This window comes from Salvelinus alpinus, chromosome 13 (genome assembly GCF_045679555.1).
Source record: "Salvelinus alpinus chromosome 13, SLU_Salpinus.1, whole genome shotgun sequence".
In the NCBI taxonomy this organism is placed as follows: Eukaryota; Metazoa; Chordata; class Actinopteri; order Salmoniformes; family Salmonidae; genus Salvelinus; species Salvelinus alpinus.
Window position 1 is genome coordinate 51,899,993 of NC_092098.1, and position 24,608 is coordinate 51,924,600.

The following is a 24,608-nucleotide window of genomic DNA, read 5'->3' on the forward strand; positions in this document are numbered from 1 at the left end:
AGACTGCTTCCAAGATGTCCAACCATTGTTCTCAAGGTAATCTACTCACATTTGCATACAGAGTGCGAATTACAGAATTACACAATGACATTTAGGGGGGGGGTTGCATGCACTAATCTTTTTTTATAGACCCAATAATAAAGGCATCATTTAAACAGTAAAAATGAATTACCTTTCAATGTGGCAGGAACACAACCAGTCATGATATTTTCATCTGATTGTCAAACAAATCAGTTAAAAAAGTAGGCTACCTGTGCATGTTTGTCCACTCCAAAATAATTCCAGCATCCAAACTGCATGTAGGCCTATGCTCTAACCATTTGATGAATGGAAATAGACTTCTGTTACAAAACACCCAAAGGTGTGCCTAATGACATTCAGCGATTGCCATTGATTATGTCCATATTGATTAGGTCTACATTGATTAGGCCTACAAATTGATGCGTCTTGCCGACAAATTGGGAAAAAAAATGTTCCCTGAAAAGTCAGAGTGGCTGAAACTGTACCAGGAAAAGTGGGATGGTCAACCTAAAACACAGGTCAATTTACTAGACTAGGCTACAATGTGTATTACCATGAACATCAAATAGGTCTGCCGGTAGCACGTGATGTAGTGGTAAAAAAAAAAAAAAAGTGGATAAACTCTGATTGCCCCTCGTGGTAAAAAATAAATAATGCTTCTTATACATCCAATGTAGGTGGGAAAAGGTCCCCTCCACTAGGCCTGCACCACTGCCAGTAGTCTACCCTCTCAACCGAGCAAATTTTACACACCTGAACACACGCAGAACAGGCAGCCTACATTACATTTTAATACATGAGTTGAATCAAAACATGTTTTACACCCTAGTTTATGAGTTGTCCATAATTCACGAGTTAATGATTAGAGTCTTCACAGATCGTGTGACATGAAACACTACCTATCTTTGTGTAACCGATGTGAAATGGCTAGCTAGTTAGCGGTGGTGCGCGCTAATAGCGTTTCAATCGATGACGTCACTCGCTCTGAGATCTTGAAGTAGTTGTTCCCCTTGCTTTTACAAGGGCTTCGGTTTTTGTGGCGCGATGGGTAACGATGCTTCAAGGGTGGCTGTTGTTGATGTGTGCAGAGGGTCCCTGGTTCGAGCCCAGGTAGGGGTGAGGCTATACTGTTACATTTGCATACATCAACAACAACAATTAACAATGCTGTTGAGCTGTAGGCTAGTTGTCTAGTGATATTGGTGTCTAGCTGTAGGCTAGTTGTCTAGTGATATTGCTGTCTAGCTGTAGGCTAGTTGTCTAGTGATATTGGTGTCTAGCTGTAGGCTAGTTGTCTAGTGATATTGCTGTCTAGCTGTTGGCTAGTTGTCTAGTGATATTGCTGTCTAGCTGTAGGCTAGTTGTCTAGTGATATTGGTGTCTAGCTGTAGGCTAGTTGTCTAGTGATATTGCTGTCTAGCTGTTGGCTAGTTGTCTAGTGATATTGCTGTCTAGCTGTAGGCTAGTTGTCTAGTGATATTGGTGTCTAGCTGTAGGCTAGTTGTCTAGTGATATTGGTGTCTAGCTGTAGGCTAGTTGTCTAGTGATATTGGTGTCTAGCTGTAGGCTAGTTGTCTAGTGATATTGCTGTTTAGCTGAAGACTAGTTGTCTAGTGATATTGCTGTCTAGCTGTAGGCTAGTTGTCTAGTGATATTGGTGTCTAGCTGTAGGCTAGTTGTCTAGTGATATTGGTGTCTAGTTGTCTAGTGATATTGCTGTCTAGCTGTAGGCTAGTTGTCTAGTGATATTGCTGTTTAGCTGAAGACTAGTTGTCTAGTGATATTGCTGTCTAGCTGTAGGCTAGTTGTCTAGTGATATTGGTGTCTAGCTGTAGGCTAGTTGTCTAGTGATATTGTTGTCTAGCTGTAAGCTAGTTGTCTCGTGATATTGGTGTCTAGCTGTAGGCTAGTTGTCTAGTGATATTGTTGACCATCATCAGCTGATCCAGGAAATGAAAAAAATATTGATAGAAAATAAAGCTAAATAATTGGTCTAGTACTTCTGGCCACAGACGGTACGGAGAACAACAGTACCCCTACGGTGCACCTGAAAAACAAAGCAATGAGCGCCGTAAACAGCTGACTGACAAAAGTAAACAATGATAAATCAATAGATAAATCTAATGCATTGGAACAAAGGTTATTTTCATCAAGGTCGCATGGAAAACAACTGGCAAAAATGAGGAAGTACAAAGGAAAATCTATGCGTTAAGGAGTTTAGCTGAGGCCGAAATTCAGAACTACTGAGTGGACAGCTCCCCACATAGAACTAAATGGTTTAAACCATGACAGAGAGGTGGGGGTGTTCGTTTAATTTGGAAGCTTTCTTATTTACCACTACATTTTAAACAAATAGGATAATGGTTAAATTAGCATTATTTAGAGACGCCCACCTCCAAACTAGACTTTTGTTCCATTTAGGGGAGATAACGTCTCATTCAGGGGAGCTGAAACCCCCCCCTGATTCCCCCGTAATTTGCACCTTGTTCACATACACCGATTCATGGACCATCTATATCCAGGTTGCATCTGGTTTATATGAACCAACATCACATGCGCACCATGTAACGACTTTCCTCTTCTTCTGACGAGGAGCAAACTAAAATAAAGACATAAAAAAGGAACTAAGGTCAGAACGTGACACACTAGCACTCAGTATGCACAGGGAGCAGCGCAAGCAACGACGATGTCATCACGTCATCCAAAAACATGTCAAACATTGGATGAATATATTTCTTTTTTTAAAATCGGCCTCAGCGACACAATTATTTGAATAATTCAATGGACGTTTTGTGAATTGTACATTGTTTCAAATAGCCCTTACACAGCCCGGAGTTGTGTTTGGGTCATTGTCCTGTTGAAAAACAAATGATAGTCCCACTAAGCGCAAACCAGATGGGATGGCGTATCGCTGCAGAGTGCTGTGGTAGCCATGCTGGTTATGTGTGCCTTGAATTCTAAATAAATCCAGTGTCACCAGCAAAGCACCCCCACACCATCCCACCTCCTCCTCCATGCTTCACAGTGGGAACTACACATGCAGAGATTATCCGTTCACCTACTCTGTGTCTCACAAAGACACGGCGGTTGGAACCAAAAATCTCAAATTTGGACTCATCAGACCAAAGGACAGATTTCCACCAGTTTCTTGGCAGCAATTCGACCATGAAGGCCTGATTCACACAGTCTCCTCTGAACAGTTGATGTTGTGATGTGTCTGCTACTTGAACTCTGTGAAGCATTTATTTGGGCTGTAATTTCTGAGGCTGGTAACTCTAATGAACTTATCCTCTGCAGCAGAAGTAACAGTGGGTCTTCCTTTCCTATGACGGTCCTCATGAGAGCCAGTTTCATCATAGTGCTTGATGGTTTTTGCGACTGCACTTGAAGAAACTTTCAAAGTTCTTGAAATTTTCTGGATTGACTGACCTTCATGTCTTAAAGTAATGATGGACTGTCGTTTCTCTTTGCTTATTTAAGCTGTTCTTGCCGTAATATGGACTTGGTCTTTTACCAAATAGGGCTATCTTCTATATACCACCTCTACCATGTCACAACACAACTGATTGGCTCATAACGCATGAAGAAGGAAAGAAATTCCACAAATTAACTTTTAACAAGGCACACCTGTTAATTGAAATGCATTCCAGGTGACTACCTCATGAAACTGGTTGAGATAATACCAAGAGTGTGCAAAGCTGTCATCAAGGCAAAGGGTGGCTACTTTGAAGATTCTTAAATATAAAATATATTTTTTTATTTGTTTTAAACACTTTTTTTTGCTACTACATGATTCCACATGTGTTATTTCATAGTTTTGATGTCTTTACTATTATTCTACAATAACCTAAAACAAAAGGCCAAATATAAACCGCAGTTGCTTACCAAGACTACATTGAATGTTCCTGAGTGGCCTAGTTACAATTGTGAACTAAATTGGCTTGAAAATCTTTGTCAAGACTTGAAAACGGCTGTCTATCAATGATAAACAACCAACTTAACAGATTTGGAAGAATACAAAAGAGAATCATTTGCAAATATTGTACAATCAAAGTGTGCAAAGCTCTTAGAGACCTTTCCCAGAAAGACTCACAGCTGTAATTGTTGCCAAAGGTGATTCTAACAAGTATTGACTCAGGAGTGTAAATTAACTATGTAATTAATTTTCAATAAATTTGACTTTGTCATTATGGGGTATTGTGTGTAAATAGATGAGACAAATCTATTTTATTTATTTTTTAATTCAGGCTGTAACAACAGAATGGGGAATAAGTCAAGGGTTATGAATGCTTTCTGAAGGCACTGTACCATGAGCATCATGGATTAAATGTATTGAAAATTAAGGCACATACGTAAACTAAACCCTTTAAACATTATACTTATAAATATTTGTTTTTATTGATACAGATTTCTGGTACCAAATTCATCTGTAAAAGTGCACCTTGGAGATTTAGGCTTGTGATTATACAGAAATCATATTAAAAACTTATCGGAATCATACTAGACACCTAAAAAAAAAAAAGCATAATATATTACTTATGTTGATAATGTACAACTTTAAACTTCTCTAGAGCCTGTAAAATACAACTTATTCTTTTTACTATTGTGACTGATGGGATTAAATGGGTTAAAGTGAATATCCTGCAATTCTACACTTTTTTCCATGAGGCAGGGAGAAAACTTTGCAGTTTTAAATCGTAAATTGCAGTGCATTTATGTAAAGAAAAATGTAATAATAATACTTTGAGGGGAATAGTTGAGTCAAAAAATTTATAATTGGTGGAGTACAGTGGATGTCAATATCCCTGCCAGCTTGCCAGGCCCATGATGCCTAGGGTTATGTACATTAACAATAGTACATTGTATTACACACCAATGTATCACAGGGATTCCTTGGCCAAAAGTCATTTAATCTGGTAGTAACATTCATTAAACAAAAAATGTAAAGCTATACAAATATTTTTGGAGCTGGCCGCAGAAACCCTGCACTACCTCCAGGGACCTGCAGTGGTCCGCGGACCCCACTTTGAGAACCCCTGGCCTAGGCAGTGCTCTATTTAATGATTAATTCCAACTGTAAAATATAATTACATCATGAATGTGCATTTCATAAAAAATTATTAGGCCTACACATAATGAATACATTTTATTTGAAATAAAAGGTTGTACAAAAAAATCATGTGACATATACAGGAAGAACATCTACATGGACAAGGTCACTTTGTCAATAAACTTGGCCATCTTGATATCCCGTTTGGACAATCCTCCACAGTCATGCGTAGTTAGTGTTATCTGGACCTGAAAACAAGCGAGAGTGGAAAAAAAACAAAGTATGAAGAATATATAAATATATGACATATGAAAACAAAACAACTAAATGTTCCTCTAAACAAGATCATAGTTACAACACATCCATATCACCCTACACAGTGGCGCAGCGGTCTAAGTCACTGCATTACAGTGCTAGAGGCGTCACTACAGACCCTGGTTCGATCCCGGGCTGTGACCGGGAGTCTTATAAGGCGGTGCACAATTGGCTCAGCATCGTCCTGGTTAGGGTTTGGCCGGTGTAGGCCGTCATTGTAAATAAGAATTTGTTCTTAACTGACTTGCCTAGTTTAAATAAAAGGTTAAATAAATAACCTACACATCTATATCAGGCTATTAGGCCAAGTCATATCATGTGTTTTTTATTTTATTTTTCAGAGCACAGTGGAAAGTATTGTGAAGGTCCAAAAACCTGTAGACACTTTAATAAAGAGAGGATTAATGTTGAATTCTTCTCAGCGCAGTCGGTCCACCACACAGTAACTCAGTGGCTAAAGCTTAATGCTGAGAGATTTTCAGGGGCACTGTTTTTTGTCATATCAACTGTGACTTATTTCTACACGAAGGGGGAAAAATACACTTATTAACAGAGATTTTCACCAAGAAAATGTCTGAATTACTGTTGAAAGCTACTGCTTTCCCCCTGCTCATCAGTTTGACTTGTGTGCGATGGCCCCTGAAACATAAGAAAGCCCTCCCTGTAGCCTAACAATTGTTTCACGTGGTAAATTCAACTCTAGCAAATGCCATTTTGTGAAGGATATCAAACCATAGCTAATATAAAATACGTATTCAGCAGTTCAACTCTTAAAATAAGGAAACAGCAGAGGGTTACTACCTTGTTATAAACATTGAACCACTCTGGATGGTGGTTCATCTTCTCAGCTTGCAAAGCCACTCGGGACATGAAGCCAAAGGCCTAGGTGAGGGAACCAGGAGAAAACAGAGTCAGTAAACTGCTGGCATCATGCTTTCTGAAATGCAGGAAGAACCCACACCACCAACACGCATACACACACACTGTCTCTCTCTCTCTCTCTCTCTACATCTTTCTTCATATTTCTGGTGGCATGTGTGCACTCCAATCAGAGTCAGGCATAAAGGGAGTGATTATGGTTTTTCTAATCTACAAAGAAGGGTGCAATGCCTCGCTCCGCACCGTGTTCCCACTGTGAATAAATCAGGCAGAGCCATTTTAGAGCAATTTCCCACTGCAATCTCAATTAAGCCCCTAAATACTTCCTCCTCAGTTAATTACATAAACTGAAACGCCATTGTTTACAGGCCATCTCTGCAGCCAAATCTGTAGCTCCACCCACCTCCTGACATGACAGGTGTGTCTCAAATGACACCCTATTTCTTATGGGCCCTGGTCAAAAGTAGTGCACTATATAGGGAATAGGGCTCTGGTCAAAAGTATTGTACTATATAGGGAATGGGGCTCTGGTCAAAAGTAGTGCACTATATAGGGAATAGGGGCCTTGGTTTAAAGTAGTGCACTATATAGGGAATAAGGTGCCATTTGGGAGGCATCCGACTAAGCAGAATCAGAGAGAGAGGAAGTCACGTTTAGTCTTTAGTGTGTTGTAACCAATTTGGAGACCTCCTTTTTCTCCCCGGCATGATGTAACACGATCGGCGAACTTGATCAAATTGGTTATCAAGGAAACCATCTCCTGATCAATTTAAGTAATTGGCATATTCCTGCAACTTGACCCCTTGGCACCAATTTAGGTTTGCAGTCAGTCTGCTTTTTGTCAACTCTCATTGGCAATAATGGAGATTATTAAATAGGCCCGCTGCCAGGTCAGGTGTTGTCTAAACATTTCCCTCCCTGTGCTAACCAGAACTAATCTGCACCCTGTGACTGACTGACTAGTCTCCAAAACCCAACCCTAGGCAACAGTGACTAGGCAACAGTGACTAGGGTCTGGTTTCGATGACGGACTCTTTTGGCATAGAGAAACTACGTCACGACCTACTTCACCACCTTATCCGCTTGAATTAAATACTAAAGAGTAGCTATCAAGATGGAGTTTATATTATCTACGGAGTGCATTTCACAGGTGGCTAGTTTGCATCAACAAACTTTGCAGTGAAGGTATTGTCCTGCAAACGTTGGTTTCGAATCGCAACGTTTTGGCATGTCTGCCTCATGATTTGTTGGGAGACTCTCTAGAAGTGTTTTCTCCCTCAGACGTAGACAGTGACGTACTGTAGTTCCTTTATGCCAAACGAGTCCATCATTGAAACCAGATCTTAGTCACTGTGTTGCCTAGTCACTGTTGCCTAGGGTCGGGTTTTCCCGACTAGTGACTGACAAGTATACAGTAGGTACAGTCAACCGTGTTCAGTCAACCGTGATCATGTTAATTATTTCTAAACTAAGTCTAGTGTTCCTTTCAATGACATTCACACAGTGGACTATTTACACGGAACAAAAATATAAAACGCAACATGTAAATTGTTGGTCCCATGTTTAATGAGCTGAAATAAAAAATTCCAGACATTTTCCATATGCAGAAAAAAAGCTTATTTATCTAAAAATTGTGCACAAATTTGTTTACATCCCTGTTAGTGAGCATTTGTTCCTTGCCAAGATAATCCATCCACCTGACAGGTGTAGCATATCAAGAAGCATGATCATTAACAAGGGTCCACCTTGTGCTGGGGACAATAAAAGGCCACTCTAAAATATACAGTTTTGTCATACAACAATGCCACAGATGTCTCAAGTTTTGAGGGAGTGTGCAATTGGCATGCTGACTGCAGGAATGTCCACCAGAGCTGTTGCCAGAGATTTGAATGTTCATTTCTCTAGCATAAGCTGCCTCCAACGTTGTTTTAGAGAATTTGGCATTACGTCCAACCGGCCTCACAACCGCAGACCACGTGTTACCACGGCAGCCCAGGACCTCCACATCTGGCTTCTTCACCTGCGGGATAGTCTGGGGGGGGGTGCTGAGGAGTATTTCTGTCTGTAATAAAGCCCTTTTGTGGGGAAAAACTCATTCTGATTGGCTATGTCCTCAAAGGCCCACCCATGGCTGCACCCCTGCCCATTCAAGCGAAATTCATAGATTAGGTCCTAATGAATTGTTCAATTGACTGATTTCCTTATATGAACTGTAACTCAGTAAAAATCTTTGAAATTGTTGCATTTATATTTTATATATAAAAATACGCAACCTTTTTGTAGGCTATAGAATTTGGCCTATATGTGTACAGGTATGTTGTAAGTTCTGTGGCAAGGAGGGAGGTCTCTTAAGGCAGTAAAAGCAGTGTACGTCCCAAAGAGCACTCTTTTCCTTGTATAGTGCACTACTATTGACCAGAGCGATAGGGTTCCCGTACTACATAGGGAACATAGAGACACAGCCCAGTGTGGTTTAACCAAGGTCACCCAGAGGTCATCCCAACACCCCTCAGACAAGAGAAGGCACAACCCTCAGCTCCGACTGACACCAAAAGGTCAGAGGTCAAGGACTCTCCCGCTCTGGACTGTGTGTTTACCTATCATGAAGCCTACCATTGGGACACACAACGCACCGGCCCGTTGGCCACACTACTACAGCCCACATACGAGCTGTCAGTGTCTGCTAATTTGACGTGACACAGCACAGACCCCCATCTCAAATAATCAGAAACACCCAACAGACGGGCCAGTGGGCCCTGGTTCCCCACGCACCGCTTTTTGACTGGCATTTTTGGGCTATTACCGCCGTGATTGTCATAAAACACTGGATGAGACCATTTGACGTCGGAGAGCTTTTCCCTCGTTGCGGCCGGGGCTGAAACACAGCTCTAGCTTCAAACACATGTGCCTGACATTTACAGATCGTTTTCCACCGCCTCGCGGTCCAAGGCTTAGGGACGCCTGGACTCTCTGCCAGGAGTAAGTGCATGCAGATTGTGCCACTCACCCCCCTCCCCACCCGCTCCTCTACTCTCTCTCTCTCTGGTGATTACATTACCATCCAAGACCCATCAACACTAAAGCTAGCTTCAAAATGTTCATAACTCCACACACACATAGACAGACAGACAGACAGACAGACAGACAGACAGACAGAGAGAGAGAGAGACACACAGACAGACAGACAGACAGACCACAGAGAGAGACAGGTCACAAACGCAATGATGGTGCTGATGACCACACCACCTTACATTTCCCCTCCTCTAGGTCGGAAGATACATTCCGTTGCCTCATAATTGGCTTCACATTGGCTCTCTCTATGGTGCAGTAGTGCATCAACGCTGTGTTGTAGTCAAGACTTTCAAAGGACACATGATCCATAGTAATCCCATGGGATTAACGTTCATAACATCAAACTTGGAATATTTCATGAAAATAAACTTAATTCTATCGCACTGACAAAAGGTGCAGCATATCCATGACCCTATGAAAAAAAAAAATTGGTAAAGCAAATAACATCATATGGAACAAATGTTGATAAAACCGTCAACTCCTATTTATGTAAGGTGTCGTGTAATTGTCTTCTACTACAGGGTTACCAGACGCTCCATAACTAACAAATCCTTGGCTCCTCAATAGACAGCAAACGTCATGGCCATCTTGTCTTACCAAGACTGATAGGCCGATTATCTAACCACCTCCGCTTGGGCGCCACACCTCGCAGGTCCCCTCCAGCCATTTCACAACACAAGCAGCTCATATCAGATCAATGGAAGAATGCCTGCAGTTCCCAGGGAAAGTGCCATTTCATTTGAGACGACACACAGGGGGGGGGGGCTGTACTCCACTGAGCAGATTAAGCAGATTTAGCTGTACGAAAACTTACTCAATACAAACAGAGCCCTTAATGAGAGGGAGAGGCTTGAGAGAGATTTGGCGGAGAGGGAGGCACCTCTCAGAATATAAAACGGGGGATCAGCTTCGCACAGAGTGGATCTGGGGGATATCTCAGGCTCGTACAGAGTGGCACTGGGGGATGTATCAGCCTCGGACAGAGTGGACCTGGGGGATGTTGAGGGAGCTGTGCAGATAGTCAGACGGATAAGATCCTCTGGAGCTGAAATGCAAATGTCTTCCACTCACAGCTCATGTCTGTGACCCAGGACAACCATAGAGACAATCAAACTATTTTTGAAGGTATTTTCTGATTTTATTGAACAGATAGAGGCTGTCTGTGGGGAAATACAGCGAGGTTGTGTCAATGGGCAGTAGGCCGGATTTGAACCTAAGCCAACACTGTAGACGTGTGTGCCGCAGTCGGAGGCTGTGGCATTACCCCGCTAGACCAGCCAGGCCAGAGATAGATAGCTGTATCTCTATGGAGACAACCCTACGGGACAACCAGGTGGCCAGGCCTCCCTGATATTACATAGAAGCGCCTAGACATGCCAGTGATTTAAACCTTTACCAATGGCACCGCCTTGTTGACAAACACACACACACACAAACACACACACACAAAAACATTTGTGAACTTTGAACTTTGTCTCATTGGCTGAAAATAAAGAGAGAAGATTTCTCATTCCTCAGCGGTTTGGCAGCAGCTCCTTCTGAAGAGAGAGAATCATCACCAGCCACCTTGTAAGTTTGAAAATAACATCCATTTGGCTTTAATGCGTGGTTACAGCTTTTATAGAGAGATTCTGGGGTCAAGTCCCATATGGCACCTGATTCCCCCAGAGCTCTGGGAAAAAGTAGTGCACTAAATGGGGAATAGGGTGCTATAGTAGTGCACTAAATGGGGAATAGGGTGCTATAGTAGTGCACTATACAGGGAATAGGGTGCTATAGTAGTGCACTAAATAGGGAATAGGGTGCTATAGTAGTGCACTAAATGGGGAATAGGGTGCCATTTGGGATGTAGGCTTGGACTTTTATCAAGGCTCGGAGATAAAAGCTTAGACTTTTCTCCTTGGTGGATGAAAGAATGTTAAGAGGTTGATGGAATGTGTCATTGATTTAACTCCAGGTCACAGGTCATGGAACAAAACGATATAGCTACTGCCTATGTTGCCTCTTAAATTCAGACATTAAAATACTGTCATGTGTATCCATCTGCTTCCCACTCCTCAATGAAAAACAGATGACTGTTTAAAAAAAAATATTTTTTTAAAAAATTTTTTATCAAATCAAGGAGTTTAGATTTCTAAATATTAATGACTATAGCTATAAAAAAAAAAGCACATACTGTATAAATAATTATCTGAGCATAGAAATATAACAAGAGACATTTCCACATGAGACCATTTGGATGCCCATCAACAAGCACTGCTCCAGAAAAGGGATTTTCAACGTTCAAACTGATTAGATTTTTCTCCGGCTTGACAAGGAATATAACTCACATTTACTTCTCTGACTATTACGAATAAGAATGTGCTGTACCCCACTGTCTGCAGATAAATTACTACTGGTTTGGTTACAGCATTATTTATGACAAGACTTCCACTTTCTGCTGTAATCAAAGTAATAAACATGAAAACTAAAAGCCTACTGTCTTGTTTATTCCTGATTGGCGACTGTGAGTGGCATACAGCCTTCACGATGCTCCACTGTCCATCCTCTCTGTTTTACACATGAATTGATGGGTAAAATACTAGCTCCCCCCAGAGGACAAGTGTGGAAGGGATCCCTTTATGGAAAGGGATGTGTGACTCATTAAAAACTCATGGGGATCTGATTTCCTTCAAGCCCATCACTTGGAGATAAGTGGCAAATGGAAATCAGCCAGCATGTCACTCTTCATCTCCATCGCCCTCTGGTAAAAAAGGCCCTAAAGAACAGCCATGAAAAACAAACAACACAAATTGTGAAAATATATAAGAGAAAGGAGGGAGAACAAGGGAGGAAAAATGGACGAGATGTCAAATTGGAACAACTGAAGCTCGTCCCCATTCACCATGAGGCACAAACAAGGAACGGGGAGGGAGGGAAAGTTCCAAAGCGGGATTGTAAGGAGGAATGGTGGGATTGTTAGTGGTTTCTGAAGCAGATGAAACATTTTAACCAATTTGATTGTTTGTGAAAGAAATAATTCTGATCAAAATCTCAATTGCTGCCAAATGCCCCTCTGGTCTGCCTCATGTTAATGTGTTGTGACATGTGGAGGTAAGAGGAGAGGCTTTAGAGCCAGAGAGGAAGACGGGGGAGGTCAGAGCCCAGCCTGCGACTTCAAACGCAGCAAAGTGTAAAAACAGAATATGTTAGGGGCTAAAACAGCTAACCACTGGATCAACGTCCGCTAAGTGGCCTTGAGATGCTGCACTTTACATCTGGAAGAAGAAAAAAAAAGAGACAAATTTACAAAAACGGTAAAAACATGGACCTTGTGAAAACACAACTTCACATTTCCATTTTCTTGTCTTGTCCTTATTTGAAGGGGTGCAGATGGATTTTAAGGTCGCTCTGCTGACTGAGATACATGCATCTGCACTGCTCAAAATACTTTTAAATTCACTCCTTACTCATTGAGAAAATGCTGACTCACAAGCAAAGGTGTAAAAAAATAAAATAAAGAACAGAGGCTACTTATCTAGTATGAGGTTGGAAATAGGAGAGTATTATTACACAAAAGTACCTCACACACCTGTAGGCCATCATTGTAAATAAGAATTTGTTCTTAACCGACTTGCCTAGTTAAATAAAAGGTTACATTTAAAAAATATATATATAATAATTCTCTAAGGGATTACACACTCCAGACAGGACTGATTGAAATGGGGGGGTCCAAAAACCTGTCCCTTCCTCACTGCACCTGCAACCAATCAGCTACAAAATACACACAAATTTGTCTGTTTCCGATAGTAACTATTCCAGCTGTCTTTCTCCTGATCCTCATGTAACAAGTCTGAAGTCCACCGCCCCCAAAAGAGCAGTATAACAGGACTAGGAAGTCACTACCTTTAGTGGAGGGAGACACACACCACACACACACACACACACACACACACACACACACAGACAAACACACCCTGTACCAAACTAAGCGGGATATCGCACTCCAACCGTCTCTACAGAGCTCCTCTACTACAAATGCCATGGAAGGTGTAACCATGACTTTTATTAACTTCTACTGGCAGGGGGAATAGACTCCAGGTGTAGCAGCGGGTGTCACCTGCAATAGCACCGTGAGATAGTGCTATTCCATTGGCTGTAAGGGTAGCTGCCAGTTTACCCTTCCCTACGGAAACGCAGGGCCATATATATATATATATATATACATACATACACATTGTGACAATAATATTGGATCATGGAAATAATAACAGAACAAAAAAAAAAGGTTTACATCCTGCTCCATGCAATGGGACATTCGCTGCAATGGATAGGGGGAGAAGATGTGAGCTGGCATATTTGTAATAATATTAACCCTGTTCCGTCAGGCAGTGGGGTTTCAAACATACTGACCTAAAACTGGGCTTGGGGGGCAGAATTAGGTTGATGGTGTTAACTTTATTGTTAAGAGGATGAGGATATGGGGTGTGGGGGGGGGGGGGGTTAGAGGTCAAGGGTCAGGCACACACCTGATTAAAGGTTTTGAAGTGGAGCTCTTTGTAGATGGCATCCCGCTCCTCTACCTCTACCCAGCCAGTAGCCTTCAGCTCCATTAGCAGCTGTTCTCTGTCAGCTGGGGGCAACCAGTTGGGGTCTCCAGACTGAAGGGACAACAGAGAGAAAACACAATGGCTGTAATATAGAATAATGTGTAAAACGACATCCCTTTAAGTGACCTCTCGGGTGCATTCAGTGAAGTTAAAATGTTCACAATATTGCATATAGAAATGTAATGAACAGACACATCAGTTCAACACAATACATTATATATGGCCAGTGGGGGTTCTCCAGTAGGCTGTCAATGTAAATAAGAATTTGTTCTTAACTGACTTGCCTAGTTAAATAAAGGTTAAATTTAAATTACATTTAAAAAATGTATATGAGCATTCTGTTACGAAGTACACCCCTAAACCTTGGTCTGACCGATTTCATTAGGTGAAAATCAGTGGTGTAAAGTACTTAAGTAAAAATACTTTAAAAGTACTACTTAAGTAGTTTTTGGGGGTATCTGTACTTTACAATTTATATTTTTGACTTACTTTTACTTTACTACAATCCATAAGAAAATGTGGTACTTTTACTCCATACATTTTCCTTGACACCCAAAAGTACTCGTTACATTTTGAATGCTTTGCAGGACAGGAAAATAGTCAAATTCACACACTTATCAACTGAACATCCCTGGTCATCCCTACTGCCTCTGATCTGGAGGACTCACTAAACACACATGCTTTGTTTGTAAATTATGTCTGAATGTTGGAGTGTACCCATGGCTTTCTGTAAAAATTATAAATAAACAAGAAAATTATGCCATCTGGTTTGCTTAATGTAAGGAATTTGAAATGTTTTACTTTTGATACTGAAGTATATTTTAAACCAAATACTTTTATACTTTTACTCAAGTAGAATTTTACTGTGTGACTTTTACTTGAGTCATTTTCTATTAAGGTATCTTTACTTTTACTCAAGTATGATAGTAGGGTACTTTTTCCACCGCTGGTGAAAATGATCAGATAATGGTTGGTTTAATACGTCTGCCATCGACCAGCTGAGAGGTATAAGATATGGTTATAACCGTTTTTCCCTGTACATTCCCTAATCTTTGAGTAGTTTGTATCAGCCAGTGTACATTCAATGACATTATGGGAAATATAGCTACTACTATTTAGCAGTGCAACAGGTTGCAAGAGAAAGACCCATTAATGTAACTCAGCAATGTACCGCTTAGCAATGTCACTACACCACCTGCTGGAGAAAATAAAGTATGACGTGCCTTTAGCCACTCCCCCTTATTCATGGCGTACAGTATTTTGCAACAAAGGTGAAAGTGTTACATTGTGGAAACATAGTGATAGTCTAGCTCTTCCACGATAAAGATATTTTGTTGACAATTTTTTGAAACGGTTGCACAATGACACATAAAACGCTATCACGGTTCGCATTGAAATAATATTGGAACAGATGCAGCTGTCACGTTGCAAGTCTAACGATGCTATTTGCTGCAATGTACTCAACGACTACTAAATTAGTATTAATGTTATCGACTTAGCCAGCAGCACTTACCATTTTGGATATATATCTGGGCAGTAGTACGTTGCCCAGTCTCTGGTATGCACACGGCCATACACTGCTAGCCCTGAGAGTAAACATTAACCTATGCATAACATTTGGTCAACAGATATATCCTCGTGCCCTGTCCCCGCTCACAAGTAGTCAATCTAGCATTTTATTTTTTATGTTCCACTAGATAGCACAGCCACAAAGACCAAAGTGGCTATATCGTCAATAATTATAAAACTAAAATGTAGCTTTTTGTTCTTAATTTAAGGTTATGGTTAGGCATACGGGATAGCAGTGTGGTTGAAATTAGGGTAAGGTTTAAAATCACAACAAGAAGATATTTGTTTTAAATAGGCGGGGTTTAGAACTTTGTGGCTGTGGTAACTAGTGGCGACCATTTAAAAGGGTGGCTGCCTGTGAAGTTGCCTGATTTAAATATAAAATAAACTCTAATGGTCAAGTCGTCTTCAAATTCCAGGTTATTTTAAGTCATAATGTAGGCAGGATTCCTCTGCACATCTTGATATGTATTGTAATGTGTCGCTAACACTGTGCCCCTACCTTCACATGTATAACCTGGTTAAAGCTAGCCCAAGAAGTACTCTTAAGGAGTCTACCGTTACTCCTTAACGTCCAAGGACCTTATATGTTATTTTCAGAGGTAGACTGGGTTTTTGCAGCCAAATACTCAGAATACTCAAATAGCAAAATACTCAGAATCGATTCACAATTGGAATATGGTTCTAGAAACATCAAAATCATTTCACAAATGATAAATATACAGCTACTGTGTACACTGTTTTAACCGGCTTTATCATAGTTGCAGCCAACATTTTTCAGTGACAACACGTCTCTGGCGGCCTTCGGTTACACACAGGTGTTAGCAGCATGCTAGACAGCTAATTAGCACAAGTGTCTTCCGTAAACGCGCTGTATTATGGAGATATGGGAACAATAATCCTATAAAAAAGCTTGTATCAATTTAACCTTTAGGGGTTTTTGCCTCTGATATAAAATATATGGTCCTTACGCTTCCAAAACCGTAACGCAAGCGCTGCGTGTTCAGACCGAGCATTTGGGCTCTTATTTAATTTAACCCTTATTTTACCGGGTAAATTGACGAAGAACACATTCTCATTTACAGCAACGACCTGGGTAATAGTTGCAAGGGAGGAGGGTGATGAATGAGCCAATTGTAAACTGAGGGTGATTAGGTGACTGATGGTATGACTGACACATTGGGGCTCTTTTAACAGAATACGCCTAAATCCAATTACTCTTATGTGTAATGTAATGAAGAGTCATGATCAAGGGCTAGGTTAAACCCTGCATTTAAAACATGTTTAATTTGACACTTAATCACAACACCATCAAAACAATTGCAAATAAACAGCATGTCACTCTGACTCATTGAACACGTGTGTTCAAACATCCAAGGGGTAATTCAATTCAGCAAACAATTATGTATATCCATATCACAGTAGCAATGTTACAGCGAAGCCAGCAGTTAACGGCGACAACCATCAGGGCTGAGCTGGGGCTGTGTCTTGGGCTGTCTCCAAAACCTGGGGTCCGTATTCGTAAAGGATCTCAAGTGGTATGAGTGCTGATCTAGGATCAGGTCGTTCCAATCTTATTCATTATGAGCTGAGGCAAAACTGATCCTAGATCAGCGCTCCTTATCTGAGACACTTTCTGAATACATGTCCAGATTTACCACACTTATGCCCAACAACTCTCACGTCGAGAGGAACTTTATTCACAGGGGCTTACAGTCTGTGGGTTGTTGTATATTAGTCCTGGTGCTCATGCTCTTGGCCTGGGATGAGCCAGCGGATGCTGTCAGTCCGTAGGATGGCGTAGGTGGTAAAGCCGGAGATGAACAAGATGGAGAACACCAGCAGCCAATCAATACTCTTCACTGGGACATTGGGAAGAGGTCCAGATAAGTCCTCCTCTGTTACATTCTGATCTGGGCTCACTTCGAAACCTTAAGAGACAGATTGAAAAACAGTTTTAATGAATACCAATGACCTGTCTTTCAAATATTGGAAGTACATTTATGAGAACAAGCAGATGGGTCCCCAAGTTTACATTCTGTCAGGCAGGGGGAAATGCATCGGATGGGCAGTGCAGTTAAACTAGATTTTCCAGTTTTTTAAATTATATTTACACACTATGATTTGATTTCGGAGGTCGAAATAGCACTCGAAAATTATGATAATTTCCTGTTTGTGTAAGAGCTGTTTGATAATGCCTGGAATTTCAGACTGTTCGGGTGGGATGGAACTTTTGGCCCACATCATGATGTCACAATGTGGTTGATTATAATAGACCAATGACTGTTCATCTGGGTAAGGGGTGGGCTCTAGACCATCCTATCAGCCGATCAGGGCTGTAAATATCTTAAAATGTGTTTCCTAATGCCCACACAATCAGACTGAGCATTTGAAGGGCCAAAGTTTGCTGATTAAAATAATTGATCAAATATATTTTGGAGTTATTTTCATTAAATAAAACAATGATTCATTAGCAATGATTTATAAAATACAATTACAAAGACTGCATGGGGGCTTACAACACCAAATCAAATTGTATTTGTCACATCCGCCGAATACAACAGGTGTAGACCTTACCGTGAAATGCTTACTTACAAGCCCTTAACCAACAATGTAGTTCAAGAAATACAGAGTTAAAAAATATTTGCTAAATAAACTAAAGTAAAAAATCAAATTAAAACACATTAAGATTACAAAACAATAACAAGGCTATATACAGCGGGTACCGGTACTGAGTCAATGTTCGAGGATACAGATTAGTCAAGGTAATTTGTACATGTAGAGGTAAAGTGACTAAGCATAGATAATAAACAGCGAGTAGCAGCAGTGTAAAAACAAAGGGGGGGGGGGGGGGTCAATGTAAATAGTCCGGGTGGCCATTTGATTAATTGTTCAACAGTCTTATGGCTTGGGGTAAAAGCTGTTAATGAGACTTTTGGACCTAGACTTGGCACTTGGTACTGCTTGTCGTGCGGAAGCAGAGAGAACAGTCTATGACTTGGGTGACTGGAGTCTTCGACAATGTTTTGGGCCTTCCTCTAACACCGCCTACTATATAGGTCTAATCCTGCACTGTCATTCATTTTGAAATACTATACATCCAATACTAAATGATCGGGGACTGATGCCTCGTTGCCTTTGTTTACATACCTGTCTGATTAGCTATGAAAGACACCAGAGTCTCCAGGTTTCTGTCAGTCTGGTTGAATCTGGCCATTGGTTTCACACCTTGAAACAGGAGGATGTTGGGAACTGCTACAGTCCCAAACCGTGTGGAGAGACTGGAGAGAAACACGTTACAGAAAGATAACATGTTATTGTTACGCTCAACACAACGACAGAAAACTAAAGTGACCTTTCTCATTGTGTTTTCATACAAATGAGGACATTGTGGTCCCGTGTGCCTCAGTTGGTAGAGCATGGCGCTTGCAACGCCAGGGTTGTGGGTTCATTCCCCACGGGGGGACCAGGATGAATATGTATGAACTTTCCAATTTGTAAGTCGCTCTGGATAAGAGCGTCTGCTAAATGTAAAATGTAAATGTAAATATTGATACACTGGTGCAGCGCTACCTTCCTGTAGGTTTTTGCTCCAACCACAGCTGTAACTAACCCGGTTCAGTTTATCAACCAGCTAAATTGTTAGAATCAGGTGAGCTAGTTTAAGGTTGGAGTGAAAACCTACAGGACTAGCCCTCCAGGAACAGGGTTGGAGAGCCCTGCACCGGTGTAAAGTATTTTGGTAGTTTACCTGCTATGCTGGGAGGCGTCCAGTGCCAAGAAGTGCATGCCGGGGAAGACCCGGGGCAGTGCGTTGAAGTGAGGTGCCAGATTGGCAGAGAACTGGCACCAGGTAGTGAAGAACAATACCAGAGAGCACTCTGTGCCATTTACATTCAGGAACTCCATCAAGTCCTGTAGAGGGGGGGGGGGGGATCCCATTGGACATAAATAACAAGTTATCTTTGAGGTCTATGGCAGGGGTGTCTCTATCAGATCCTGAATGGCTGCAGTGTGTGCCAGGCCTTTGTTCCAGTCTGGATCACACCATGATTAGTTAAATCAAGCTAAGCTAGAACAAAAACCTACACAAACTGTTGCAACCCAGGACTGTGTTTCAGACACCCCGAGAGTGTGTTTCAGATGAGACACACCGGGAGTGTGTTTAAGACACCCCGGGAGTGTGTTTAAGACACCCCGAGAATGTGTTTAAGACACCCCGAGAATGTGTTTCAGATGAGACACCCCGGGAGTGTGTTTAAGACACCCCGAGAGTGTGTTTCAGATGAGACACACCGGGAGTGTGTTTAAGACACCCCGGGAGTGTGTTTAAGACACCCCGAGAATGTGTTTCAGATGAGACACCCCGGGAGTGTGTTTCAGATGAGACACACCGGGAGTGTGTTTCAGACACCCCGGGAGTGTGTTTAAGACACCCCGAGAGTGTGTTTCAGATGAGACACCCCGGGAGTGTGTTTCAGACACCCCGGGAGTGTGTTTCAGACACCCCGGGAGTGTGTTTCAGACACCCCGGGAGTGTGTTTCAGATGAGACACCCCGGGAGTGTGTTTCAGATGAGACACCCCGGGAGTGTGTTTCAGATGAGACGCCCCGGGAGTGTGTTTCAGGTGAGACACCCCGGGAGTGTGTTTCAGACACCCCGAGAGTGTGTTTCAGATGAGTCACCCCGGGAGTGTGTGTCAGATGAGTCACCCCGGGAGTGTGTGTCAGACGCCCCGGGAGTGTGTGTCAGACGCCCCGGGAGTGTGTTTCAGACGCCCCGGGAGTGTGTTTCAGACGCCCCGGGAGTGTGTTTCAGACGCCCCGGGAGTGTGTTTCAGGCACCCCGGTCTAGGGAGTATCAAGGCAGTGGGACCTACTATTTCAGGCACACTAGTTCATGTCATGATGCATATAGTTAAACAAACCCAGACATCTGATTACCTGTGAGGCATTTAGGACCTGCACTGTGAAGTTTTCCATCCCTGTTATGTTCCTTTTATCACAGTTGACTTTGTAAGTCTTTGTAGTTTCTGTGGAGTTCTGTTCTTCATTTGTCATGGCGTCTACGTGGACCATCCCCAATATGACTGGTTCCATGGGTTCTGAATTCTTGGACTCCTCTTGGGTCAAAGGTGAGGGACATTTTGCCTCATCGTCGCAGAGTGGCGAGAACCCTGTCTGAAAGTCTTTCACATTCTTGGGGATCAGTGACTCGATTCCTGCTGGGTTGACAGGTAGTTCGGTTCCCATTACCGCGTCTGCGATCTCTGCAGTCTTGTACTGCCTCTTTGGCTGAGACTCAAGGTCCTCCATTCCCACAAATTTGGGAATATTTTCCATATCAGAGGCCACATCCTCAGAGAACTTGAATTCTGGTATTTCATCATTCTCTGTAAATAAAACAGGTACATATTATTACATCATTTCAGAAGTTAACTGTAGAAACAACATTATGAAATCAACCTACTAACGTAAACTCACCCCATTCCGTACAAATGTGCGCAACAGCAACATTCAAACGAGGCTACAAAGAAAACTAATGGGACTGTAGCGACTCTGTTGACTTCAAAATCGGGGTTGTGAACTAGGTTTCTATTCAAGCGTTGAGCGACATGGTAATGGCTCTATAGTATTGGAGAAAAGTTGAAAAAAACTGACCCTCCGTTACATCGTGATGTGTCATGTCGTAACGTACAGCACGCATATAGCAACTATTTCTGTCTTACAATCTCTCTCCACCAGGTGTAGCACTTCTCTCATCGTTTAAAAACAAGAAATGGACAGTGACGGGGGTAAGGGGGGATACCTAGTCATTCTTTGCATCATCATTGCATGCGATCATCATTCTCAAAGCCACTTCTAAGATCACTTTAGCACCGCACTAAAAACCCGATTCATATTCGACACTAACCTTCAAATAGGAATGTAATGACACAATATATAAAGTCTTTATAGTGTTTTATTTACATTTTAGAGGCGATAAGGTGATAAGTTGGACAGATCGAGTGAAAAAAAGCAATTATCCCACACAACATCTCTCCTTCTCACTATCACGCATTAGTTTCGCTTCCCCACCCGCCATTTTTAAAAAGACCCGACGGGGCTCATTGCCTGCTTGAATTATGCAGAAACAGGCAGCGTTTAGGTCATGTAATTGATTCTGTTGGAAAGGGGAGAAATTGTGCTTTACAATGATATTGACAGTACAGTTGATCTGGAAGTATTACGTTTTGGGGGCGCTAAAATAAGGGCAATTGTACGGACCAAGGCGATGTACGAGTTTACGTTAGATGTGTTCAGTTGGTTCTAATAATTAGGCTATTAAACAGATGAATACACCATCACTGTAGACGAGGTAGAACGAATAAGAGCCATCATACACATGTATACCACTGATCCAGCTTGCATGTGCTTGCTTGTCAAATACGACCAGACATTTTGGAATATGTTTCGCCTCTTCTTCTCTGACAACCAACTAACATTACTAGCGCTAAATGATCACGTTAGAACATTTTGACCTGCACAAGATACTGGGGGTAAACATGTACCTAAATATGTAACAACAAAAAATAGCTAGAGCTATGTGACCAGGTACCATTTTGGACTCCTTTACACAAGAGCAAGTAATAAGATAGCTAGCCTGTCAACATTGCTGGCTTTATAGTTGAAACTTGCTCGCTAACTTGCTCGCTAACTAGCTACATAAAAAACAGCTAACACTACCTAACTGCTGGCTCCCGCTTCTCTTACCTTGAGCTGTTACTGACGATGCTTTCTTTATTTCAGAAACATAAATCGTAAACCATACAATACATGTCAACATGAGCCTACTTGATATTCTGGACATAATTACTATTAGCTACAACAATATATATAAGTTACGGGCATTTATGATAAGTGGAACCAATGTTGTGAGTCGCTGTCGGAATATCAAGCGATGCACTACTGTAAAAAACTTCCGGGTCAATACATAGAGATTGTGCACGTTTGATATTGCAGCCGATTTGAAAGGCGTGTCGAGACTGACTGATCTGCAAATCACCTTGTATCATAAATAATTACTCAATATGATTTGTAGATCAGTCAGTCACAATTTTCCCATGTTACATCACGGGTTTGATGCTCTCGAACACTGCCAATGACAGAGGCAAAGACAAGTTCTGACAAATGACTGTATGGTTCTGACTCACAGAGAATGATAAAGGCCTCTAGTGGACAAAATACCGTATTGGCTGTGGTATTAGCAAATCATTTTTTTAAACTAACCCTCATTGTTCTATCTGTGGTATTTACACGGGCAGCGCCATTGAGGGCTTCCACCATGCCATGTAATCAGCTGGGTAGGACTCCCAACTTAATTTGCTGATCCAACCTGATGGAGTCATGTCCAACTGGGTCATCAGGAGGGATCAGCTAATCGTGAAGAAAATTGACTACTTCAAAATGGAGATTGCATCAGTGGCGTTAGACACCATAACGGGAAGTATATAGGGATGCATTCTTTATCATACTATCTTCGGACCATAGAAATAGAACGAATAGAATGGCCTTGGAACCTCTAACCCTGGCAATTTGACTGGTAAATAGAATGAATAGAACGGCCTTGGAACCTCTAACCCTGGCAATTTGACTGTTAAACTCATGGGTCTATTCACAATGTCTGCCTGGTATTGTAATGCAATAATTTCCATGGTAATGTAGAATGTTCATTTAAATGATGCTAACTGATGTGGCTTATGCAACGGAATGTATTCTTTGCAATGTCAGTTGAGTTGTTTAAAAAAAATCACAGGACAGATTGATGGGTACACTTCCTGCTTTTACATCGTGCTTTGCTCGTATGGGCAGCGACAGAACAGGAAGCGAACAGGAAGCACCCCACTCGCTGTTTTTTTCTGATTCAATGAAAGTCAATGAACTAAGTAGACCAGACCCAGCTGCTATTGTATTAGTGTCTATGGGAGACCCAACCCGTTAAGTAGACCGGAACTCACCATTTTTAATGGTAAACGGCATGAGTGAACTATCTGCATTTATCCACCAGCTTTGCTATAGGTACTCTCACAATGGCCGCCCGTCCACCCATTTGGAGAATTAACGTAGCAGGTTAGGATAATTCAGTGAAGGTTAGGGAAAATGCTCTCCTAACCTGCTACGAAAAGTCACTTCCGGTCGTAGCTTAATCAAAGTGCCGTGTTGATTAGGGAGTCCCTTGAGCCGTCATTTACTTGAAAGGGGATGTCTGTTCTAAGTATTCTATTTCTATGCTTTGGAATTGGTCAGTACCACAGAGGAAGAAGACATTTTGTCAATACTGGGCTGTGTTTGAAATCAGAATATTTTTTAAATGTTTATATAATTTTGTAAAGAATAATCTAGTACATACACCCAATGTAGGCTGTATTGCGATGCATCTAATGACAGCCTATCATTCAAGAAATATATTTATAATTTGTTTATTACACAACTTTCAACACTCAACAATCATGCAGGGATAGTAAAACAATTAATACAAATTCCTATCATAGTGATTACAATGTGTTCGTAGCATGGGCCTTACAATTCCATTGAAATAAATACTTGAATGTTCTGAGAAGGAAATAAAACGTTCTGAGAAGGAAATAAAACGTTCTGAGAAGGAAATAAAACGTTCTGAGAAGGAAGTTTGTCATTGCAATAAGTTGCTAGAAGATATTGCAACAGATCCACAGGTATCTAGCAGAAACTGTGGCGGGGGAAAGAATACAGTAAAAGATAACCCCATGTAAATAGTTTGACATAGAAATTATTAATAATGATCATCAATTTCCAAATGGGTAAAAACAAATCTTCCCAGCCATTCATGTTGTTTTTTTCACCTAAAAAAAAGAAGGTCCGTTTCATATTTTGGACTGATTGGATGCAGTGATAGGCCTAAGTAATTACAAGTAAATGATTGCCTCTAATGATACAAGATAAAAGGTTCAGATAAATATACAAGATTAAGGTTGACAAGATAAATGTTCAAAATGTCCTATAACTGAAGTGCAACTAACTCAATGTTATAAATGCATTATTACATTTGATGCAGACAGAATGCAATAAAATGAGTAGCCACGTGGATAAAACTT

At 41.4% G+C, this 24,608-nt stretch overlaps 2 protein-coding genes across 2 annotated transcripts; both read right to left on the reverse strand.

Moving 5' to 3' along the window:
* Positions 1-5,152: 5,152 nt before the first annotated feature.
* Positions 5,153-15,756, reverse strand: LOC139537891 (pterin-4-alpha-carbinolamine dehydratase 2-like). Its single transcript, XM_071339775.1, has 4 exons — positions 15,440-15,756; positions 13,846-13,977; positions 6,188-6,268; positions 5,153-5,319 (listed from the first exon to the last, which is right to left on the reverse strand). The coding sequence occupies exons 1-4, from the start codon at positions 15,536-15,538 to the stop codon at positions 5,224-5,226; spliced, it is 408 nt and encodes a 135-aa protein (XP_071195876.1). The 5' UTR covers positions 15,539-15,756; the 3' UTR covers positions 5,153-5,223.
* A 995-nt stretch (positions 15,757-16,751) lies between these two features.
* Positions 16,752-22,463, reverse strand: txndc15 (thioredoxin domain containing 15). The gene is made up of 5 exons (XM_071339776.1): positions 22,249-22,463; positions 20,440-20,888; positions 19,247-19,410; positions 18,646-18,776; positions 16,752-17,426 (listed from the first exon to the last, which is right to left on the reverse strand). The coding sequence occupies exons 1-5, from the start codon at positions 22,343-22,345 to the stop codon at positions 17,230-17,232; spliced, it is 1,038 nt and encodes a 345-aa protein (XP_071195877.1). The 5' UTR covers positions 22,346-22,463; the 3' UTR covers positions 16,752-17,229.
* Positions 22,464-24,608: the final 2,145 nt, after the last annotated feature.